The sequence below is a fragment of the Falco rusticolus genome, chromosome 6 (genome assembly GCF_015220075.1).
Source record: "Falco rusticolus isolate bFalRus1 chromosome 6, bFalRus1.pri, whole genome shotgun sequence".
Lineage (NCBI taxonomy): Eukaryota > Metazoa > Chordata > Aves > Falconiformes > Falconidae > Falco > Falco rusticolus.
Window position 1 is genome coordinate 10,472,531 of NC_051192.1, and position 25,352 is coordinate 10,497,882.

General features: G+C 39.4%; 1 protein-coding gene across 3 annotated transcripts in view; it reads right to left on the reverse strand.

Annotated features, from left to right (window-relative positions):
- DISC1 (DISC1 scaffold protein) overlaps nucleotides 1-25,352 on the reverse strand; it is a 205,600-nt gene that overhangs the window by 105,076 nt on the left and 75,172 nt on the right. For all 3 annotated transcript variants that reach the window (XR_005104969.1, XM_037392564.1, XM_037392565.1), the window contains exons 7-9: nucleotides 19,674-19,728; nucleotides 15,061-15,163; nucleotides 2,538-2,726 (exon numbers count right to left, since the gene is read on the reverse strand). Coding sequence is in view for 2 of the 3 variants with exons in the window: in XM_037392564.1 (XP_037248461.1) it covers nucleotides 2,538-2,726; nucleotides 15,061-15,163; nucleotides 19,674-19,728 (347 nt within the window). In the remaining variant the exon portion in view is untranslated. The remainder of the gene's footprint in view (nucleotides 1-2,537; nucleotides 2,727-15,060; nucleotides 15,164-19,673; nucleotides 19,729-25,352) is intronic.

A 25,352-nucleotide genomic window follows, 5' to 3' on the forward strand; every position in this document is an offset into this window, starting at 1 on the left:
TCCTTTCTACAGGGAAAGGCATTCAAACCCACTGACTTTAACGAGCATAAGGGACCGCTTTCTCTGCATTACTTTCAGCAACCTATGTTTAGTTTATGGACAGACATACATCTCTGTAAGTTGAGCCAAAGCATAGTATACCCATGCTGCAAAGAGGCATCATAGGCTCCTACATGCCAGGACACAGATCAGCCAGCCTAGCCCTCATCGTTTTTGCTCTAAGTTAGCATGGCCAGAAGGGTGCCCTAATGAACTCTGGGCAGACAGCTAGTAACAAAGGCCAGAGGACAGTAACATCCTCGGCTAGTAGAGTAAGATGGAGAAATGATTTCTCTCCCTGGCTTGTAGCTATAAGAGGGAGAAGTCAAACTGACCCAGAACGGGCTGCACCAGGCAATGGTATCACTCACACTAATTTTACCCACGGCACAGAGAAGCTGAGCCTATGTTTGCACTACTAGCTCAAGGAACAGAAGTATTTTAGCAGGCATTTTCCTGCCAGACAACACTCTACCAAAATCACACCACCACAAAAACTAATGGGTCAACACCCACACACACACAGACACACACCCACCCCCTGTATAACAAGCCACACACCCCTAGGGCATCCCTCATGCTGACGCTGGCGTTCCTACCACAGACTGGTGGGTCTCATGGGCGTGCTAATGCCCAGCTCACATCACGTTTCTGGTCAGCACCAAGCTGGCGTATGGGATGGGGCAGGAACACAAGGAAAAGGCAAAACCATCCTTTCTCAGCAGCAACATAGATTTTACTGGTGTAAATGAACACAAAGCCTGAAGCCACGCAGCAAGTCAGCTCAGCTACCCCAACCCAACAAAGCCAACAGATCTCCAGTTCTTTTAGACAACAGCAAAAAAAAAAAAATGGTAACAAAATTGTATTCCAATGTTTATGCTTTGTTCTACAAACAGAAAAGTGCTGTACAAAATAAAAACTGGTTTGTAAAAGTGGATGCCATCTCCAAGACACAAGCTGTATAACTGTTTTCCAGAGTGTTATCAGAAGGCTTATATTCAGTTAAATATTTTGGTATCAAAACTCATGCAAGTGTTGTCAAACCAGAGTGAGTTGCCATTTGTTAAAGGAGAAAAAGATGTAGATCACATACAAAAGGGGGCAAGGATGAGGAAAAGGAAAGATCTCAGATTTCATTTTAGTATCTGTGACTAGTATCTGCTTGATAGAGTTTTATTTTACACAAGGACAAATTTCTCTTTATGCCTACAGAATCACAATAAAAGAACAATCTACATAGTAAACACCCAGTTTTTTGCAATTTATTGTCATAACTTGTGTGACAGTAGAGGTCAGAACAAGAAAACACCCCATCACAGCTACATAAGTGTGAAAGGGGAAAAAGGAGTCTATGAACTGCTACCAATTCTGTTGCTTCAGCAACAGCCTTGCACAGGTTTTGTTTAAAACCCTGCTTAAGAAAAACACAGAACGAGAAGTACATGTGTATTATAGGCAATTTAATTGTCCTAGAAACAAAGGAGCAACAAAATGGGCAGATTAGAAGGTCAGAACCCTCATTCAACTCACTTGCAAATCCAGGCAACAAGGAAGCATTGCCTGATGTGCATTTGTGGGTTTGGGTCACAATGCACTAATTGGAGGAATCATTTTTAGAATTTTAATATAGATTCCAAAAAAGCAAGTTCTTATCCCAACCTATTGCTCATAAGATCCTGAGAAGAAAAGGCATTTCAAACCCCTAGATTTAAAGTAGCTCTCAGATTTATACTCAGCTGTTTAGAGGTAACTATAGTAACTGTATACTTGTAGTCAACTAAATGTTACTCAGCCTTTTCATTTAATCAAGCAGCAAGGCCACTTTAACTGCTTAACTTCAGGACAGGGGATACAGGAAAGAATAAGCCAAGTCTAGGAACAACTTTGCAATTTATTAACTTGTCAGTAGCATTCCCAGTAATTGCAGAGAACTTCCCCAATTCCACCATGACACTACAATCCAAGCACAAGAGCTGCATTTGGCAAGCTGTTTAAGCCCCCCAGCAAACATAAATTCATTAAGATAACTCTTGCGTCAGAACCAGGCATGCCTTGCACCTCATACCTTCAAGATCCATCACCAAATATGTTACATATATACTAAATATTTAGTTATATATACTAAATATGTTGCTGTTGTCACAGGCAGCCACATCTACTGCTCCCACACAAAACCACTGTATGTTTCCCTGTATGTGAATACATAAGCAGCATCATCATCACTATTACAAAAGCGGGCTTAGAAAATAAAGTTTTGGAGAACCGGGCTTTCAAGAAGCTGCGTATTGCTGCGATACCCCTTCTCCCCTCAGCCTCCCCCACCTCCAGTGGAAAGAGCTGAAAGCACATTCAGCATATTGCTTATCTAGGTCCTGGTCAAACTTTCCTCAGAATAATCAGCATGTTTTGTGACACGCAGCGTGATTCATCAAACCCAGTAGGCTCCTAGGAGCTCATGACCAAGCAAAAGCTGTAACAGGCTATGAACTACTTACCAAAGGCAGTCTCTCCTTGTTCAAGTTCTTCTTTCAGTCTGGTGTAATCATCTTTAATTCTCTCTAGTTTTCGGACATTTCTGGCACTCAGAATCAACAGTTCATTGAGAAGTCCTTCCAGCCCCTCCTTCTCAGATGTTAATGATCTTATTTCTTCTGCAAGATCCTTCGCAGTACCAAAATTACTTCCTGCATGTTTTGTGGGAGCAGGGGGATGAGAAAGGAAAGAGACAATGAAGCGGACACTTGCAACATCAGTAGGTTACACAGCAAACAAGGGAAATTAAGCAACTATACTTCCCAAGAGGAACTGAAAGACTATTTTGGAATTTAAAAAAAAAAAAAGAAAAAAACTGCCAAGCATCCATTTCATTAATATACTACAAAAAGAATTGTAATTGTAGCAGATTCAACCTTTTACACCCAGAAATACTCCTTTTTTTTTTTTTTTAATTATTGATAACAGTTTAAATTTTTGGAGAAAATCTGTTCCTTAAGGGTCCACACTTCAGAAAATGTCATACTGTTCACTGCAGTGTGATCTGTCAGGCCATTTTCTTCTTTCAGAGGAGCACGTCAACTCACCACACTTTTGAAATAGATGCTATCAATCTGCTAGACCCTGAAGTGTTTCCTCCTTAAACAAAGAAGCACTACCCTGTTTTTCGTCATAAACAACCTTCTGGTGCTTGTAAGTAACCCACTGCATTCATTTCTTACATGACCTGCACCCCATGCAAACACCACCAGGAGATGTTTTTCTGAGAGAATGTATTTAAGAGTCACAGCTCCACTCCTGGCTCTCCCTGAGCCATGAAACCTCAGAGAGGGGCAGAATAACCTCAGTATCACCAGCTCACACTGCTCTGGACTTTTTAAAAATGTTTGGCTCCTTTGGACATGGATCCAGAGTCAAAAGTTCAGTTCCCAACCAGTTTACATTACAGTGTAGCCCAGTAACATTTGCCCACTTAACCTTTCTGAAAACTGTTCTTATAAGAAGCTGGAGAGGAATATTTCCTTAATTCACAGAAAAAATAAATTGCAATGACAGTGAGATGCTCAGCTATTGAATTATTTTTAAATAGCAGTGCAGTAACTATTATAGTGTTACATTTATATGGCTCTACCCGTGTCTTTTCAATGATTCAACTACTTGGCAGGTTATCAAAAAAAAAAAAAAAAACCCAAAACAAAAATCACCCAAACACAAAAACCTACAGAAAGTCCACTTTAAAGAATACTTGACAAAAATAATTTCCATGTAGACTTGCCCAATACAACACAAAAGATCCTTAGCACAAGATCTAAACTCTAGCATCAGCCTAACTTAGCAAAACTGTGGTGGTATGATCTAATAAGTAAAGGCATCTAGTAAGTAAAGGCGCTTAGCCTTGAAGCAAATGCTAACATAAAGCACATCCAGGTCACACATAAGTCTCATCAGCTTCTGAAGTATGTGCAATTACTTTAGATTCCTGAATTAAAATTATACCACCAGCATTATTCAGATATAAAGGTGTCCTTTGGCTTTTGTTTCAGGAATATAATAAACTGCTGCTTAGCCACAACTGATCAATTAAAAAGTTTATTTTAGAAAATTAAGACATAATCCAAAACATCCAGTCCACATAAGAGTATCCTGAAATTTGGCATTACATCCTTTTCACTTGGTGTCTCAAAAGTGTTGGTCACAAAGTCTTACATAGGAATGGTTTGGCTGCTGCTCATTTCCTGCAGGACAGGGAAGCAAGAACAGGACACCAAGAATTCACACCAGTTGGAAGATGGCAAACCACTGCCAGCTGCTGAGAAAGGCTGTTCCTCCAGAGTGCAAGAGCGAACAGAAGCACTTTCAGCAGATAACTACAACCATCCTCCTGAAGGAAAGATGCTGCTGCAAACTCAAGTGGCCATATGAGGACGGGTGTGCCAAAGGGATACTGCAGGTTCCAAAATTTTGGAAAAGACTCTGTTGAATAAGTCAGGTTTACAGATTGAACATTGCTAAGTACAACTGTCTTGCTTGGTTTTGTTTGATTGTTTGGGTTGTGCTGGTTTGGTTTTTTTTAATTTAGTCCTAACACTATATGGTAGCTTTAGTCAAGATCCTTTTCTCACTTAAAGCTAACCTATTATTGTTTCTTTTTAAGACTTCAAAACTCCCCTCATTTCTAATTCTCAGCTAAATCCTTGTTTGCCAGTTCCGTCTTACAAAGAATTATACGACTAAATAACTATAAATATACTTGACAAACAAGTAGGATCTCGTGGCTTACCAATGCATTTATTGGGAAGCAACAGCACAAACTTTATTACATTAATCTGTCACGTGTTTCCAAATGGGCAAAACACAGTGACAAGATGAGCAAGACAAAATCAGTGGGAAAATGGCAGATATTCAGATGTTTTGAAGGCAACAATGACCTACAAATTAAAGAGTCCACCTTCATTCACCTGAACTCATCCCAAGCATCATAGCACAAGAGCCTTAATAAAACATGAAGGCAAGAAATTCTTCATTAGAATCTGGAGCCTGCTCTTATATTTCGAAGACAGCAATGAAAAAAGTATGATATTACATATGAAAGTTTTATACATACTGAATGGATCTTAATTCCCAGAGGGGAAGTTTATATCAAAACTGAGGCTATAAGGAAATAGCATCACATATATGCCCAAAAGCCAAAACAAAACTGCCTGATGCAGTTCCCCATAACAGCAGAAATATCTCAAAGTCTGCAGTGAAAATTCAGAGGAGCACATACAAATTCATGCACAAGTGCCATCAGTAAGCTCCTGACCTCAATCACAGCAACCAAAATAATCAACCTTCTTATGGCATTTAGGAAGCAGTTTAAAAATTAATATATAATCCCTAGCTGCCAGCATTAAAGAACACATCCTCCTGGGGGAGCGAGTTTGTTAAGAGACTAAGTCACACTGGATGCTGTAGAAATATTCAGCAGACGTGTCAAAATGTTTTATTCTGCTAATATCCTGAAAATGTTAAAATTCCTCTTTTTGATGATTAAATAAGTATTTTGCCTAAAGTTAACATAGTAACTATTACTTCATCCACCACTCTGTGTTATGTTTTATATAGCCATACTGCTGAGAAAGTTCTAATTGGGGAATATGAGATAAATAAAGTCAGTCCTAACTCTTTCCAGAAAACTCAAAAATCACAGAAGCTAATAGGACTGCTCACTCAGAAAAACTGTTCAGAGACAGAAAAACTAAGGAATTAATGGTCTAAGACCAAAGCTGAGCATCTGATGTAAACCAAGACATGAGACAGAGATTCTACAAAGGGCACTGAAGGGTGAAATGCCACTTTTCCCATCCTTCCTCCTGTCTTGCAGTGACACTTACTAGTGATGTGCAATTTTAGCCACTCCAAACATGTTCACATAAACACAGTGGGCACAAATTGGTACACTAAATGGGGAAAACCACAAATTCAGAAAACTGTTAATAAATGCCCAGGATAGAAATTCTGTTGCTCTATCAGAATCTTAAATCTATTCCATTTCAACTTGAATAAATACATGGAATCCACAGTGCTTGGATATTGGGGGGGTGGGGGGGGTGGGGGGTGGAATAACCATTTGAAGTACAATTGGGGTTATAATACAATCTGAAATCATTCACATTAACTCAGTCAAACTGATTATACTTCAAGTACAGCACTAGAGTCAGATTTTCTCTTTCCAGCTAATTCAAAGTACCCAGTGCTCTGAACAGCTGAATAACATGCTTGCAGTACACAGTCACAAGGACTTGAGCATGCACGCTTCACTTTGAGAGGTTGAACATTACCATTATCTCAAAAGACAGCAACAAAAACCCAGTTTAAACTTCTCCCTTAATCTTGCCCTCTAGGGCACTTCTTGCATGCATCCTTCATAACGTGCTCTCTACAGATAGTGACATCAGGTAAGCTCCAGCAGCCAGAAGTGAATACCCAAAAATACCAGCCAAACCCAGCAAAGCAACCCATATGAGCAGCAAAGTTTTTTAAAAAAATTATCCTCAGGCACAAAATAGCTATATAATTGCTTTTACTCACTGTAAACATAAGTAGTATATTTACTTTATTTTCCTCTCTTCCCAAAATTTTACTCGTATGGCTACAGCTAAATAGTACTCTGTATATCAAGTATATCTTCTCTATAGATAGTTACATGCCACAAACTCATGCCTATTATAACAGCTCATTGTCACATTTTACTCCATTGGGCAGACTGTTGCCCATTTAGTAGCCTCAAACTAACATATCATTATTTTGATACCATTTGCCAGCAATAAATTGACTAAAAAATATGGTTTAAAGTCTGACTCATTTTGTAAAAAAAAAAAACCACAATTATTATTTAAGCTTTACTAAATATTTCCCATTTAAAATATACGACAAAGTTAATCAACCACAAGTTTTTTACTCTCACTTTTTCTTCATATTTATGGCCAAAATTATATACACTCATAGTTTCCATTATTTGTACCTGAAGCAGAGCTAAGTCCCATCTCTACTATTGATAAACTACATTCATCGTAGTACAAGCGAAGGAGCAATTTTTGCATTAACAGTAAAACATACATACCGGATGCTGGCTTGAATATAAGAAAGAATAGGCTGGTCATTCTTTATCATTATCTCTAAGTTAATTCTTCACAGACTAACACTACCTTTAATAATACATAAGAAAGTGAAAATTTACATTTTAGCTTAGGGCATTTGCTACCATGGTATTTATCAATGGCACTGGAATTCAAAGCTGAAAATCCTCCATCCTGTGATTAATGACAATACAAACTGATTCCAACACCAGAGAAGAAATTGAAGAAAATAAATATCATTCAGCTGCTCACAAAGAGAAAAAGCTAAAAACATGACAGAAATGCAGGATTTTGGAATCAATGCCAGTGTGTTTGCACATCTGAAAAAAACAAATAGCAAATGAGGTACAGCCTACCATCTCCTGAAACACTGAACAGAATTCCAGCATTTTTGAATCACAATTATTGTTTTAAAGCAATAACACATGCCAACACTTTTATGAAGCATAATGCAACTGAATGATTGATGTGATCCCGAAAGGTAAAGTAAGAAAATCCATCTAGAAGCAGGCAAGAGACCTCACAGACAAATATGTGGAGGAGGTTCTCTGCCGTAGAAAGCCTCTTGTACCTGGACTGTGAGTCACCACAGAGCAATCCTAGGAGTCAAAATAAGAAAAAGAAAAAAAGAAGGGTGGGGGGTGGGAGATCCCAAAATAATAAAATTTTAAATCAGTAATAACAACTCAAAGGCTCAAGTGAAAATTATCAATGAAAAAAGGCACAACAAGGCTGAAGAAAAAGGCAGAGGTTTGGAAGATGGCAATTCAGCAATACGGAGACAAAACCTGTTCCAAGGAGCAATAGCTACTGGTGTCTGCTGGGCCACCAGATGCTCTCAAGTGCCTGCACTGGGAGTGACAAGTACAGCCCAGTAGCATGTTAGTCACAGCAATTTACTACATGCATTAGACAGTAAATAGTTGTTGTAAGTCATGTAACATTCTCTACCAACATGGTAAAGGATGCCCAAATTGAAGTGACTCCAAGGTCACCCAACGGTACAGACGTGTGCACACAGGCTTCCCTGCATCATCACCTCCCCCTTCCTCCCAGCTCCCATTCACCTTATGCCTTTCAGTCTCTGGTTCTTTCACCTCTGCCCTCTCTCCTGCCTTTCCCTCCACTCACTGCCACTGGGAAGGGACATGCTGAGAGTAAGGAAACAAGCCCAGACCCGACCTCCATGATCTTGAAGGCTGCATGAAATCATCAACCCCCTTTTTACCCACCAGATCAGGAAAGAAAACCAGAGAAGGATCAGGGAGAGAAATACCCATGCCACCTAGGTTTAGGCACCAAAAGTGCACGCACTGAGGTTCAGAAGTTTGTCACCTTGACTCTCTGGACATCACTGCTCCCGTCCACAGTCTGCACAGGGGTTTTCTTGCATCCCCTCCAGACCAGAAGCCCATCCTTTCCATGGGGTGAGCACCCTCCCTTCGCAGCTCTCCCCATCTAACGTTTCTCCTTTGAGCACAACACCCCAGAAAAGGAACTGCCCAAGAGATTGCCCAACCTCCCGCCCTACTCCAGGAACAGCAGCTCAGGTAACAGGACAGAGAAAGAGAAGTTGTTACATGGCCAGCTGCTTTCTGCAACAGAAGCAATGACTTTCTGCTGCCTGGTCACGTATCATGCTGGTACTTCAGCTACAACAAATTATCCTTGAAATTCACTGAAACCCAGTAACATCCAGCAGTCTCATTTGGAAATGAGATAAAAAGACAAACAGCATAGCTGTCTGAGTTCTGCGTGGCTGTTTGGGGGTTGGTTTGGGGGGACCACCAGCATTATTTTTTAAATGAGTTAACAGGCTTGCCAAAAAGTACATCACTTGCACCAATACACGGTGGCAAATTTTACTTCACGGAACATAAAGTGACCATTGTGGGAAGACATGGCAATACACAGCATTGTATGCTGGACCCAGACATTGCAATACAGGCATGAACAAGAATTAGTCTCACTACGCCTCAGCCATCAGCCCAGACCACTGCTGAAAGCAAGAATCAGAAAGCAGGGAACCAGCTGTATCATCTGACAAGACACAGACCTACATCAGGCATGAATTCATCAAAAAACTTTGACTAAAAGAAAAAAAAAATAAGTATTGGTATTTTTGCCTCTAAGATTAGCAGACTTCTCCAACTGTTACCAAACAACAGTTCTCAGAAACAGGAAAAAAACAGGAAAAAAAAAAATCCCTCCAAACAAACAGAAGCACCATTGCCTTCCAATGAAAGATAAATAAAGAGCTGTATATGGCGTGTCTCAACACGGGGGAAGATCTCAACACCACGTTGAGAACTTTACGCCCACATATATATTTCTGCATGGACTGACAGAATACAGCACAGGCATGGAAACTAGACATCCACATTACCAAAACACACAGATGTATGGCTGAAAATGTCCTGCAGCATGCACCGGCATCTTCCAGACCCTGTCCCCTCTCAAACATACTCATTCCCAACAGGAATGCTTGGCACCAAAGCTGGAAGGGTGGGGGCTTTTTTGTTACAATTGCTTCCTGTGCCCTGCAGAACTTGCCCTAAATGAGCATCAAAGAGCAGACAAAGAGGCAACAGTACTGGCATTACGTTTTGCGAAAATACAGTATGTAGTATTTGTGTCATGCTATTTACAAACCACACTTCTACACTAACAAGGGGAAAAAACCTTTTCACTGTACTGCTGGAAATCATCCCACAACACTATTTCCAAGCACCTCTCACTTGCAGGTATTTAATGAAATAAAGCTAGTGCTAATTATAGGGTGATGACACATGATCTCTTACTGGCATAAACAGTTTTAAGATCAGAATTATTTTTTTTTAACTACTTACAAGTCACCTCATTCTGACTTCTGTGTTTGGATCTAATTTGTATTTGCAAAGACATAAGGAAAGTTAATGACATGCATCTCTGATAACTACATAATGAATTCAATATTTCATTCACTTTCGCTTAGCTCCCTGCTAGCCATTTTCTGGCAATCTAGTCCCATGCTATTACACATTTTCAAGAGGGGGAAAAAAATGAAATCTCAGAGAGTCTAAGAAGACATTGTAAAGTATATAAAACAATCTCTTTATTCAAATATAGAAACAGGCAAAAGGATGACTAAAAATTCATTTTAGTTTAGATCCTCCTTCCTATTGCCAAATTATTTTCTTGCTAAGGAAAAATGAGAAACAGACCATTCCTGATACGATTTGCTCTCGTGCAAAACAGCCCAAAGTAGGAAAATAAATTTTAATACTATTTCTACAGTTACATTCACACTTACTTACATATCATCCTACTTAAATTTTCTGGCTTAGGATTACTTCAGCTGCAATTTATTCCCCCCAAAAATTTCATGCTATATATACACACAATGCTAACAGAAAAAACAGAGTATCTTCTATTGCCATGTTCTTCCCAAAACTGATAAAAAAAATTTTTATAAGCATGTCAAGAGCTACTGTAAGAAGCAACTGTTATAATACTCACATGCAGGTTTCTAAGCACTGACATTAAGGCGTTTTGGTTTAATAATTAAAAAAAATTACTAGATGCTAAACCATAAGATTTCATCAGTAAGTATTTACAAATGTGTATGTCAACAGTCACATCTCATGCAATCGGGTATACTTGTTAGCTATAATTAGCTAAAGCTACTGACTTAAAAACCATGAACAATATAATAAGATTCTACTAATTATGTTTGGAGAAAAAATCTGGACCAACATCTCAGGAGTATTAACTGCAAGCTATTTATCACAACAGACAAATGCCAATCAGAAGAGAGTTGTTGATATAAAGGATCTGAATTGTAACTGTTGATAGAAATATCTCTTGAACATTTAAATATGGGTTGTCGGTTTTGGTTTTCCATATGAAATCTCACCAGGATTTAATCAATCTACTGTATTCATTCTATAGCCCTCAATAATCCAGAGATTCACAAACCTCCTTTCTTTCTCCACCAAATTTAATTTTATATTTCTTCCAAGGATGAAATAATAGGGAGGAGAGACATTTACATACATAGCATCATCTCTTATGTCTTTACAGTATCATTTATTATACATCTTAAAATCCAAGCTATTGCATTGACAAGACTAATAGAATTGCTATGCTTACATTGCATCTATTGTGGTATTTTCCTTTCAAAAAACAAGATTGGCTATATTCTTATGTCTTCTGGTGCAGATACATCAATACTGTAAGTTGGTATGTTTGGAACAGAAAGTACAGTTCATGTAGAAGGTGAATGTTATCTGAAGGTACCCATTAAAGGCTGAGGTATGCATCATGCTTTCCAAGTCATCACACATACGCTCTGAAAACTAATGTATCACTTAGTAATTATATTCTTAAGTTCATCTAAGTTAACTTTTGGGATACACGAATCCAGATGTGTGCAAATACATTCAGTTACCTTTTCGCTTTGGCACTGTTCCAAAATCACTTAACTCTAGGCTGCTTCCTCAAGGAAAATGCTAAGCTAAACAAAAATGATGCAACATCTGTTAGTTGTTCTCAGTATCCATTCGTATTGTTGTTCGAGGAAATTGTGTGAATAAGTGATCTAACTGCCAAGGTAAAAAAGCAGAAATAACAGACATTTATCCCTGCCTGATGCTTCCAGACTAAACGAAAACTTCTAACTATGACCACCAAACTTTCTTATTACTGCATATTTATATATACACTATAATTCCATCTGAATTTCATGCTATTCCAAGGCTGTCCTTAAATAATTGATATTACTCAACCAAAATTCCTCCCACCTTCTAACAATTTCATATATTCAAACTGTTCATTAACATTCTGTTAGCTGCCTGACAGTTCAGGGGATATGTACCTACAGTATCTTAAAGGTTAAGACCTACTTCCTAACTATGCTTTATTTAAGAGGTGTCATTCATTTATGTCTAACACAGGAATACACAGAAACCAAGTAATGCAGCCCTCACTGTATTATCCACTGCTCACTGTTTTCACCTTGTTAAAGCATAAAAAAATTTTAAAAATCTATTTTTATCTCTTCCTTCCTCTTTCTTTTTCTGCATTTACCAAATCTTCTCTTCCTGACTTGCTTCTCTGCTAGATGCAATTCATTCCGCATCCTGGCTTTTCTGATTTTATCACTTCATGCTCTAACACTAAAATATTTCTATTTTTTTCAGGGGTTTTGGGGTGGGTTTTTTTGGTTGGTTGGTTGGGTTTTTTACATTTAGGTCTTCTGAGAGCTGACTGGTTTTTAATTCCTGTATTTCCCCTGCATCGTCTGCATACTACTCTGCATTTAACATAAGTGCCATCACATCAACTAAATGTGTGTGGCTGAAGGGCAGAGCCCGGAGGGTGGTGACCAGCGGCGCAGGGTCCAGCTGGAGGCCTGTGGCCCACAGTGTTCCCCAGGGGTCAGTGCTGGGCCCGGTCCTGTTCAACTTGCCCATCAGTGACCGGGACGCGGGGACAGAGCGTGCCCTCAGCACGTGGGCAGGTGACACGAAGCCGGGGGGAGCGGCCGATACACCCGAAGGCTGCGCCGCCCTTCAGCGAGGCCTGGGCAGGCTGGAGAGCTGGCGGAGAGGAACCTCGTGGGGTTCAGCACAGGCCAGAGCAGGGTCCTGCCCCTGGGGAGGAGCAGCCCCACGCACCGGTACGGGCTGGGGCTGACCTGCTGGGGGGCAGCTCTGCGGAGGGGACCTGGGGGTTCTGGTGGGCAGCAAGTTGCCCGTGAGCCAGCAGTGAGCCCTGGTGGCCAAGGGGCCAGCGGGACCCCGGGGTGCGTGAGGGGGAGCGTGGCCAGCAGGGGCAGGGAGGTGATCCTGCCCCTCGGCTCTGCCCTGGGGAGGCCGCACCTGGGGCGCCGTGTCCAGGGCTGGGCTCCCCAGGTCAAGGGAGACTGGGAACCGCTGGGCAGGGTCCGGCGGAGGGCTACGGAGGTGATGAGGGGACTGGAGCGTCTGCCTCATGAGGAGAGGCTGAGGGAGCTGGGCCTGTTCAGCCTGGAGAGGAGAAGGCTGAGGGGGATCTTAACAATGTCTACAAAGATCTCAGGGCCGGGTGTCAAGAGGATGGGCCCAGGCTCCTTGCAGTGGAGCCCAACGACAGGACAAAGGGCAATGGGCACAAGCCAAAACATGGGCAGTTCTATCTGAATATGAGGAAGAACTTCTTTTCCTTGAGGGTGCCAGAGTGCTGGCACAGGCTGCCCAGAGAGGCTGTGCAGTCTCCTCTGAAGACATTCAAAACCCACCTGGACGCAACTCTGTGCAACCTGCTCTAGCTGAAACCACTTTAGTGGAGGGTTGGACTGAGGTCCCTTCCAACCCTGACCATCCCGTAAGGCTGTGATATCTTACAATGAGGTAAAGACACTACAGTATCCACTGTCACCAAATTACTTTTTGCCCTCTACTTTCAACCCGTTCCTTCCAGAATTCTGCCTTAGTAATAACATAGGACTGTACCATTCACAGTCATTAAAATTCCCTGAAGTAAGAGTTTTTCAGAGTAAGAATAAAAAAGAAGCAGCGCTTAGCAGTACTAAGAAATGGCACCGCTACTTCTTAGAAAGCAGAGAAAAGCAATCATAGTTGCAGTACTGTGAAAACAGTTTATAGAAACATCAGAATTAAATTGTCTTCTGAATTCATTCCTGAAACAAGCAACCTCTTTCAAGAGCTAACAAGTACAAAATATTGTTATGAATGTTTTGGAAATCATCCTCGAATTGTCATTTACTCTCTCAAAGTGTCAGACTGAGGTATACCTTTTCTGGCTATCCAGTTTATGGCTATTTTGCTCTCAAGAAAGTTATAAAATGGCTGGGGAAAACTTTGTCCTCATTTCTGAAAGCAAGAAAATTACCTACTTTCAAACAGCCCACAGGCAGAGAACAGTGATTGCTGAGCTTACCTCTCACAGAGGGACACAGAGAAATAAAGAGGGCTTCCATTTCAAAAAGGTGTTATGAGAAGCAAGGAAAATGAGCATGCTCAGCACCAACACAAGATCCGGCCCTGAATTTCCTTTAGGATTTCGCTCAAGCCTGGCGTTACCAGCTTCTGGCAAACAAACCATGTGATACTCCACAAGGTTCCATTTAAAAAAAAAAATAATCATGTGTGCTGGTACTAGATTCCTCTATCTAATTCAGAAGGTAAATCACCAACAGATAGTTGCAACACATCATCTTGACATGTATTAAAAAAACCCTAGCCTTTCTTTACTTGGTGTAACACTAGAAGATTCCTTGTATCCAAGTCTCCATTCTCTCCTGTTCAGCTTCCCCTCTGAGGCAGGTGCCTAGCCTTTTTTCCTTAGCGAACAGTGTAGTAATCCCAAGCAAGTGGCATGTAAAGCTGTTATGTATCAGACTCTGTAATCACATTTCAATGTTTTACTGGTTGTAAATAACATGCACGAGTGCTCCAAGGACCAAATCACTCTTTTGCTGCCAACATTAGTTGTTTAATGACCTGAACAGCAGAAGCTGCCAATTATTGTATTCCATTTTAAAGTGTCATTTAAAGCCACATTTGTAATTAGTATACTTTTGTTGTAAATTTATGCTTGTAGCTAGAGAGCTATAGGCATATAACTTGTTAGGTCCAGGAACAGCTATTGATAATTGTTTATCAATTGCATGTATGGAAAAGTACCACATTCTTTGCATGTTTACTACCTTTCACTTTGCCAGTAGTTCCTAACGACGGAGAGGGGCCTGAAGTACTTCACACAAGGCATGACACAGCCTGGTGTGAAGGATCTATACTTCCAAGAGATCTATACAAGTGCACATCAACAACTTTTCATAGCTGAGACTTCTTAGGGAAAGGTCAACAACCGCTAACACGCCACTCATCAGCGTTAGTCCTTCTCATCACTTAAAACTTACCTGAAACAGCCAGCATTTTGGCTTCAAGTAGAGCTGGTAGTTGAGCTTCAATATCACTCACTTTCCTCCTCAAAGTACTGCAGAGTTTCTGACTCGTGCAAACCTAGATTGAAGCAGACAGCAATGATATATAATTCATTCATGAAAAGTATAAGGCAACTTAAACGGGGCTTCAAATGTTCTTGGTTTACAGACACAACATAACATCTTACAGCAAGGTAAAGAAGCTTAATAAAAAGTGATGCCTTCAGAGAAATATGCAACACAAATCAAAATATTCAGGCATTGTCACACATCCTTTTATAAAAATAGGAAACGGTATTAGCATTAACTACCTGCATGAGGCAGGCCCTGTTTCACTACTGCACATAAAAGAAAGGCCATCTTACAAATTCTGTACAATTTCAGCATCAGCAGTGATGCCTGGAGTGGAATGTAAATAAGCCAACATTTGCAGTTTAAAATGCTGTAACACAGGATGTACAGTGATTTTTACACAAAATATACTGTGCTGCACATCTTAACTCAAAAAAGACAAAGCAGCCATCGTCAATTCTCTGCACAAGCAATAAATAAGGCTCAATACTGTACATTTCACAAATGGACACACTGCTGACTACAGTTCAGGTTTCTGACTTCCTCTCTTTTTTATCTTTTTAACTGGAAGTTCCTTCAGCAATGAATCAGGATTGGCATTAAAAACATGGAGAAAGACAGGAGAGAAAAAAAGAAAGGAAGTTCAACTGTTTCTGTACTTTACATTTAAGTATACTACCCCTCAGTAGGATCTTATACAGCATATGCAATTCATACAGTTCCCACATATTCAGAGATGTTGGTTCTTACTCCATGTTGCACCATTTGTGAAAGAAAGCAAAATGAACAAACAAAAAAAATCCATCATCAAACTAATGCAAATCCCTTGTTGTGAAGGCAGAAATCAAACACTTGCTTAAAATTGTAGCTGACACTTGAGAAAACATTGCATTCATTGGAATGAAGGGTAACGCAATAGTCAAGAGAGGTACAGGCCAGTTGGGAAGAGATGAGATGTGAAATGAAATCTCCAGAGGAAATTTTCCCTGCCCTCCTTGACTTTTTTTCTCCCCCTTAAAAACAAGTGTATCTACCATGCTTAATAGAAGCACAGCTATCACTTCACTTTTTAAGAGCAAAGGCCTTGCAGCTGTAATAGCTTGTCTGTTTGTACAATTAAAATATAGTAATGCAGACATTACACTAACTGTAAATTATTTTAAATGGATAGTAGCCTCTTGCTTTAACTAAGAGCATCTGTTATTCATGAACGGGTCATACTGTTTTCTTGAGCCAACAGAACTATCCTCCAAGCAGTAGCTGCTACTATCTAAAAATTTCAGTGTCTTCTTATTAATTTAAAAACATATATATCTCATCATTTCTGCACCTACTAGACTTTTTCAATTCCCAGAAATTTCGCTTTGTTTCAACACCTCCTTCTAAGTGACTTGCCTACAAATTCGCTTAAAATATTTTTAAAAGCCCAAACCTGTCAGAGTCAAATAAACGTGCTCAAAGAACCCAAAGGCCATTTCTGTCTCACCTCTCCAAAATAAATCTGGAAGTTTTTAATGACTTCTTTCTAAGCAGTGCTCTCTCTTCAGGGGTACTGAATGGCTCAGTGAATTGCAATTAGATGGGGAATTTTTCAGCTCCAGGAAAACTGCATGAATATATCCCATGCTGGTAGTAACTTAAAGTCATTACCACTAGACAGCTGTTTGGCAATTATGCAAAATAAGCTGGGAGGTTTAATCAGTTTCTAGTGAACACTGTCCACTTTGTAAGGACTACTGTCAGAAGGAAGCTCACTGGCACTCTCTATTAACAGACCAAACACAGGGACCACAGGCTTAAAGGCAGTTCCTCTTAACTCACAGAGGTGATTCTTCTGGAATATGAGATAAGTACGTTACCAAGCGCCTGCTTCTATCTATGTCACGTGTATTCTGTAGATAAATGAACAGCATTAATCTTCAGAGCTATCACATGGTGTAGTTCAACATAGCTTAATGAGCGACTGGGAGAGGCAAAAATAATATAACATCCTCTAAACTAACAGCACTGCTTCTGTGTTACATCACTTCTACTCTACAAGCTCCAATTCAAATAATTTTTTCTAATGATTTTATCTTAATAACAGCTACCATTATTCATTACAGTAGCTTATTCAGCCACTAAGGAAAGGTTATTTCTTAACTGACAATGACGAACATTCACAAAGCCAGCACCCTCCTTTGCTCCCAGTGAATGCACCATCCTCCTCCAACCAGCCTGACTGCAAGCGCCTGTGGCCCCAGCAATCCCCTTTCCCTGTTCTCAGTGACCAGCTCCGCTGCAGCCCATGGACCAACAAGCTCCATGTCTAAGAAACTCCCTTTCAATTTCAGGGAAGTTCTTTACATCCAAATATTACTGTATTTGTTTAAAAATTCTCTTCAGTGGTTTGCAGGGGGTTTTTTTAAAGCAGACTTTCAGGAAGAAAAAAAAAGAAAGGAAAAATAAAGGCTCTTGTTCAGGAATATACCTTACAAATCTGTGTTCAGACACATAAACACTACTCAAAGCAGCCTATCTGAAACCAGCAGGATTCTGTGGTTAGCCAAGATATGTGGAATCAAGATGAAAAGCAGCAAATATCAAAAGCATATTTGCCCATTGTCATCCTCTTCCATCTTTCCAGCATACAACGTTAATCTAAAGCAGCGCAAACAGGGCCAAGGACACTAAAGCACTGAAATTTACTTTTTCTCCAGCCATCTCAAGAAAAAATAAGCTGACTAACCTTCACCTTTCTTTACAACAGCGCCTTGGAAAAGATAAATTCTCTTTACACTGCCTGAAGAAAAGGACAGTCCACCTGGATCTCCCATGCAGCACAATCCTGCCAGTAGCAAAAGCAGATACTAATTTCTCAAGGAAGGTGGTGAATAAGGAAGATTGTTCCCTTCACTAGCAGGTGAATCTTAGCTTTTAAAACCTCTGCTGAAAACAAAACAGATGAGGCAGAAAAGGCCATATAAATACTAGTGACACAGGGGGAAAGAAGAGACCTTTGACCAAGTAGTGTTTTCCCCATACAGTATTTCAAAGACCAGCTCTATTCAGTTTGAAAAGAAAATAATAGCACGAGACAATCTGAATAAATAAAATAATAAATTATTTTGAGTCTCTCACTACGTGCTTTCTATTTACCTTCTCTAATAAATAAAAGCCATCACATAGGAATGGAATGAAATTAAAATAGTATTTTATCTATTGAATGTTTAAAGAAACAAACAGGCTGTGGAATTCTACCTCACAGACTTCTCAACTGTTACCTAATGCTTTAGCTCCTATTGAAAAAGTCTCTAGATACCACAGTTCTAAAATAAAACTTCAAGAGGCAAATATTTTCAGGGGAGAAGGCAAAACCTGTAACCTATGTTTTAGCTTGCAGATAGCTTGAAACAACACATCACTCTGAGGTACCAAATATCTCACTCATTTTAGCAGATAAGCTATAGGTCAGTTACAATCTTTTCCTTGATACTTTACTCACAGAGATTTAAAAAATATAGGCGGAAGCATCATGTTATAATAGTCTATACTAATTTTTGCCAAGATGTGTACATAAGCAAGGAATAGAGGAGAATGAGCTCAAAATAAAGTAGGAGAGAAGGAGGGAGGGGTATTAAGATGTAGTCTTTAAATCACCTATTTAACAGAGCATGCTAAAAGCATTGGTCAAGATTATTAGGAAGAACAGATTATAAAGATAAAATTTTCACTAATTTTTGTGAGTGGTATTAAAAAACATGAAAAATAAACTTATTTCACAGTATAAATTCATTAGTGACCAAAACCCAGAAATATTTTCCACTCTGTTCCATATGGACTTATATGAATTAGCTACCATTAATAGACCTTGTTTTCTAGAGCACTCATGGAGCAAAGATGCTCTGTGGCTCACTGAGCCCTTCTGAAATAAAAAGAAAACTTTAGTATTCTCTTTCTTGGAAGAAAGCCATGAGAAATAAGAAAATTAAAGGAAAAGTATTGACATCTCTGGTTAGAAACAAAAGGTATGCTAAATAGGCCACATCACTTTTCTTTGTATTTTTAAAGGGAGATGAGAATGAGATTGCTAGTTTATTATTAGTGAAAGGGCAGGGAAAAGAGGCACTTCATTCATGCTCTTCCCTCACACCAACAAAACCAGTCAGCTCAGAAAGTAAGAGCCTCTGTATTAAGACTGAAAACGTTCAGCTGTGACTAGAGATCACTTTCATTTCACAAACCTGAGGAGTCTGTTCCTAAATGGAGACGAGCAAGAAGACTGATCACTAGTAAACATAAACCGAGAAACAATAGATTACTCCATCTGCTTCCTTAGGCATAATCTCTGTAGCTTGCCCACATATAAAAGCTGGGGGAAGGGGCTTAGACTGTATGTTTGAAAATATTTACATGCAAAATCTGTTTAGAAGAAACAACACAAAGCCAACTTTCTAAACACAGACAATTTGCTAAGATGCATACTATTATCTGCTAACCCAAATATTCTGAAGAACTGAAAACTCATGTGCACTTACCTTGGCAGTAGTTTCTTTAATGGACAGGCTGAACGATTGTTCTTTTTCCTGAAGGCTAGAAGGGATTAAAATAAAATAAAATAAAGTTGACCTTCTCTGCTCATCGCGGTCTGCTACACAAGACACATTTTTATATGAAAACACATAGGCTTTAAGATGATTCATACTAATGCAAAAGAGCCAATACCAAGAAAAAAAATCTGTATATTTTGTTTCAGTGATGCTAGTGACTAACCAACCTTTTTTCCACCCAATTTCTACCCACTTAATCCTGTTTGTTTGCAAAATGTTTTGTACACTAGCTTTACAGTTCTTAATTAATGAGTTTATACATATTTTACTTACCATCTGAAACACAACTATGATTACTTGTGTAACCATATCTTAGAAGTTCCCAGTAGTGTCCAGGACTGGTGCTTTGCTAGGCTACCATCCAAACATCCAACACAAAGGTGTTTCTGACACAAAGTGTTTGCAGTTAACTATCCTTTTACAACCCAGTTTCCAACTCTGCCAGGAAAAGTTCAACTGCAGTCACTTATCACCACAGTAATTTTATATGAAATATAACTGCTGTTTATTTTCATAAAAACCTACAAAATATTTGTACCAAACTCAATCAGTGAGCTGAAACTGAGGCATTGCCCATGCTTATATGAACAAATTCAAGGTTTTCTTCCACATATAAAAACAGGTGGATTTTCTACTTTGATATTACAAAACCTAATTTAAACCTGTGCCTTTGGTGCTTGTAAATAAATTCACAAGTTACATTTTTATCATAAAGTTCAAAAAGCCAAGTCAAATCAAACATTAGGAGTTAGTACATAGATTACTTTGGCAACTTCAGTACTTCCCTCCTCCTGCTTAGTAGACATACACTTTTATACAGTGTTCAATTACTTTATCACACACTATTTTATTTTCCATCAGACACCTCAATTCAGTGTACATGACAGTCAGCACTCCCCACCAATGGCATTTCAATTTTTCCTTTTAGCTGTGTTATAAAAATTGTACTTCTTTCACAACCTACCGCTAATATTCTCCCCAAATAAAGAACTATTAATTTATATCTCAGCTTTCCTTCAGTGTTTGGCCCTGAAGCATCCAAACATCTCAGAAACATCACCGGATTTATTTCAATGATACTCTCACAAGATAAGGCAGCATTGTATTCATTTTACAAATGGAAGAAATGCAAGTCACTGTTATTCAGAAAGCACGTTAAGACTGAGTGCCCGTTTTGACATGCACACAGTCCCTGCTGCCTACCTCTATTCATTTCAGTTTTCTGTTAAGAACTTGCTCCTTCATATTTTCCAAGTACTGCACTGCTTCAAGAGTCAGCACTTATTTAAGTCTGAACCCCAAAGCTCATGAAGCTGGACTTGCACTCAGTGACCACCTACAGAAGGGCTGGCTGGACCATCTCACCCAGCCACACGCAGCAGTGAGACAGCCTCAGAGGCAGAATTCAGCTGTCCAGTGCATCATTTAATGGTGCTAACGAAAGAACTATTTTCATTGCTTTCCCTCATACCCTGCTTCACAGAGCACACACCTTTTCAATCGACAGCCCAGCAAGGCCAGTCACCTCATTACCACCACAGCGCGGGGGTCCCTCCAGCTCCAGACAAGGCAGTCCACTCAGAAACAGATCAAGACAACATAAGGCAACACTTGTTGGGTTGTGTAAGGCAACAAACAAATGCAGCTGGCTATGGAAAAGAGGTTTAACACCATTTCCCACTTTTCTCTACTTTCTCCCTTTTCTACAGCAAGATATGGGCAAAACACAAAATATTACATGTATAACGATGACATACTCTGCTTCCTGCTTGCCTCTGGGCATGCCAGAGGGAATGAACTATTTAGCCATTTCTTTTCTCAGGCTCTGGAGCTCCCAGTGACTTTCAGCATCTCCCACAATCGGCGTCTGAGCTGGTCAGGTTATGTAAAAAAGAGCTGGGCTTTGTACAGATGTCAACAAGGAGCAGCGAGGCTGTGGTGTGTAATTGAATGAATAATGGGTGACTGACCCAATTGTTCTGAAACTGCCTCATCAAACTCCACTCTAAAGACTCAGGCCACAATAAAATGTAAAGTGCAGTTATAGCCAGAAGAACAACAGCATAAAGATGGCACCCCTATTTAACAAATCTCTTCTGTCTGCCTTTCTTCTTATCTGTTTACTTTCCTCTCAGAAGCCCCCCCCAGGTTCATACAACGTTTCGCTCCTCTGCAGAACTCACACAGCTAACAGGAAGAGAGATCTTTTTTTTAAAAAAAAATATCTTTTTAAACCATGTATCCAAAACAGCATTACAAACTAAGACCCAGTTGCAGAGTTCATATTGCTAACAAGGATGCACAAGCCCATGTGGACTTCCAGGTCCAGGTGCTGAGTGGGAAAAAACACTTTATACCCAGATTTCTTTTTATGAGCTTCTATCAAGTCACTGAAAAATAAATAAGGAATCGCACACTGCCATTTCACTGACAGCAGGACTACAGTTTAAAGAGAATTTTGCAGAAATACAGTTTTAAGAGAATTTTATATTAACGTGACACATATCAATAAAGAATCTCATTAGTAAATCATCATTTTGACTCAAGCTAGCGATAGCCGCATTAAGCACAGGCTTGAATCTAAAGAAACCTTTTGTTACAGTTACAGCGTTCATGCAGGCTCTCACATGTGTATTTGTATTATTTATGGTATAAATTTCACAGCAGCATCCTGTGTCAAAACCTTGTTAGCCTTCAGAGCAATACCTTTTTAAAGACTATCCCATCATACAATTCACACACAGCAATCAAAACTGTGTACAAACTAGACACAGTTACCAACTATGAACAGCTTTTAACTAAGTTTATTCCCAGGTTGGCGCCTTCTACCACAAAACACCGTCACAGAGATGCCCCTCACAAGCTTTCCAATTAACTGACAAGCTAATGACCCGCAAGAGAAACCAAACAGTCAACACCAATTCATTCTACCAACAAAGGCCTTTAACAGCCATGATCTGTTACATGTGACTTGAACCAGAAGTAGTACTTTATCACCACCCTGGAACATTATATTTCATTTTAAGAGGGCTATTCTGTCTCCTTAAAAGTTGCTTTACTTATTACTGCCAGGGAAAATGGCTTCAAAAAGAGCTCCTTGGAACAACACTAAATTCTTGCCTGGGAAGACATTCATAGTTTTGACTCATTGCTATTCTTCTCTGGAAGAACCGCTAATCAAGAATTTGACTGCTTGTCCTCAGTGTCTCTGCAATCTATTATAATGACCATTTAGAACTTACTTCTCAAATTCAATATAAGCTAACTCCATCACAGAGAAAGCAAAAGTTCTTGACCCAGCTGATGGAAGGACTAGAATAAGACAGGAATTCAATTAACGCAAATTTAACTGACTCAACACAGGAAAAGAAAGGTTTTTAAACACTGCCAGAACGGACAGCAATCTATATCTCATGTGTAATTTCTTCATGCACACAGATGGCTACGTAGGCCTATCATTTAAATGGCTTGCAATGGATTTACGCACATTAGGATCCATAACAAGGAGAGAAGAAAAGGAACGTAGACTTGCTACATGCTAGGGCCTCATTGTATACATGCTAGACCAGAACAGGAAAGCAGGAGCTGAGGAATTACCCTTTCTGCATGACGAATGAAGTAATACTTTGGCAAAACACAGACTTCAGCTGGAGAGCTGCAGAAGTATGTAGGAATGCTGCACATTCAGGAGCTGAGGCTGACTTGGCAGGTGACACCAGACTACGGAAAAATTTTAAGATCCAAATACTTCAAGCAAGTCAGTGCCTTTTAAATACCTCATTTTAGTGCCCTCAAAGAAAAACAGGTACTGAGTATGTTGAACTGTAATAACACAGTTGGAATCTGCTGAGACAATGATGTTCATAATCAGGAATGGTGTGCTGGAAAAATAAAGCAAGCCAGTTCAACGCAATAGGGGACAGAAGGAAGACTTGGAAGCGAGTGGTCTGGTTCACACATTCCTCACTCTGTCACAGGCTTCCCACATGACTACAGAGGACACTGAATGTATATAACAGATAATGGTTTAGAAACCTTTAATTTAGAAGAATTAGAAAATATTCTAAGTAGTTATGATTTACATGCAGGAATTACAGACACTGTGGAAGTGGCTTTGTTCAGAGGAAGGCTGACTAGCACAATACTGGGAAGAATGGCTTTCTGCTAAAGGAAGGCACGTTTCTGAATGTCTTTCCTTCCACTTTGCTAGCATACTTCCCTTTGCATACCAGGCTATTGTGTATTTATGTTTTGCTTCCTAAGAAAAAATTCAAAGAATGAAAATGGGCAAAAGGCAAGTCATGCTATTCTCTACATTCAGGATATATAAATGCATACTGCTTTAGCAGAAACAGTTCCTGTATTAATGGCAAAATACATATATACGGTGACAAAAAAATTTAGTCAGAATGGAGTTTCTATAACTGCACAATAGAACATACCACACACGTGGTACCAATGTAAAATAAATAAATAAATTCTGTACTGGAAATTTTTATTTTCATACAGAAAGTGAGCAGCCATCTCTGACCTCTGCCTGAACAGAATGAAAGACAAAAGGAAACCCTTTAACAGCAAATATTTTTCCTTACATTACTGTCACCTGAAAGATTCTGTTATTTCACTCCCTGACTCCACACTACAACACAGTGCTTCAGCAAAAAGCACTTTTGTTTCTTTAAAACTAAGCACGAGTCAGAACAAATTAAAATTATCTATACTTGAATTTCTAATTCAAGAGCAACAGCCTAGAAACCTACACTCAGATTGTATGCATGTGAGAAGGCACGATAGGCTGAAACCTCAATTCATATGAATATGTATTCCCTTCTAGAAAATACTACTAAATAATATTTTCTTGACTATCAGCAAATATAAACAGTTTTTAGTACATCTGAATTTGGCTCGGAGCAATGAGATTGCCTGTAAAGGATAACTTTCTCCTAATGGTCACAGCCTGCACAGAGCATGACTTCTCCAACTTTCAGCCTTCTAACATGACTCCTTCTCTGATTCTGAAGTCACAAGAAACTGTACTCTCTTAAAAGATGAAAATATATAAAGCAAGCCCTACACTTGTAATCTTACTGTTAACAGCAAACAGAAGCTGACCTTCCCAAAAAAGCCTTTGTCCATTCCTTTGCAAAAGAAATCAGAAGTACTACTTGGGGAACATTTGTTGTAAACATCTGCTACAGTCTACATCAAGGCAAAAATCCAACAAAAAGCCACCAAAAACCTTAAGTCTATGGACTTCGCTGGGCCTTTAAGGAAGAAATCAACAATACAAAAATCAAATCAAACAATCAATAACTTTCTTGTACTTTTATGGTTCCTTTAATGTGCATATCTCAGAAAGCTTTGAAGACAAATCAGAAAAAAAGCTTTTGAAGAAAACTATACTTAACAAGAGGCAGCTTTAAGCTACACATGTACAAGCAGGACTAAAAGAATAAATAAGAAAACATACTTATACCTAAAGTTTTTAGTAAAATCAACAGATTCATGATTATAGATACCATGTGAGATTTTTTACAAGGACAAGACCTACAAGGGTGTTGCTGGTCCTACACTTCTGCTCTATGAAGAACGTTCAGAGCTAGATTG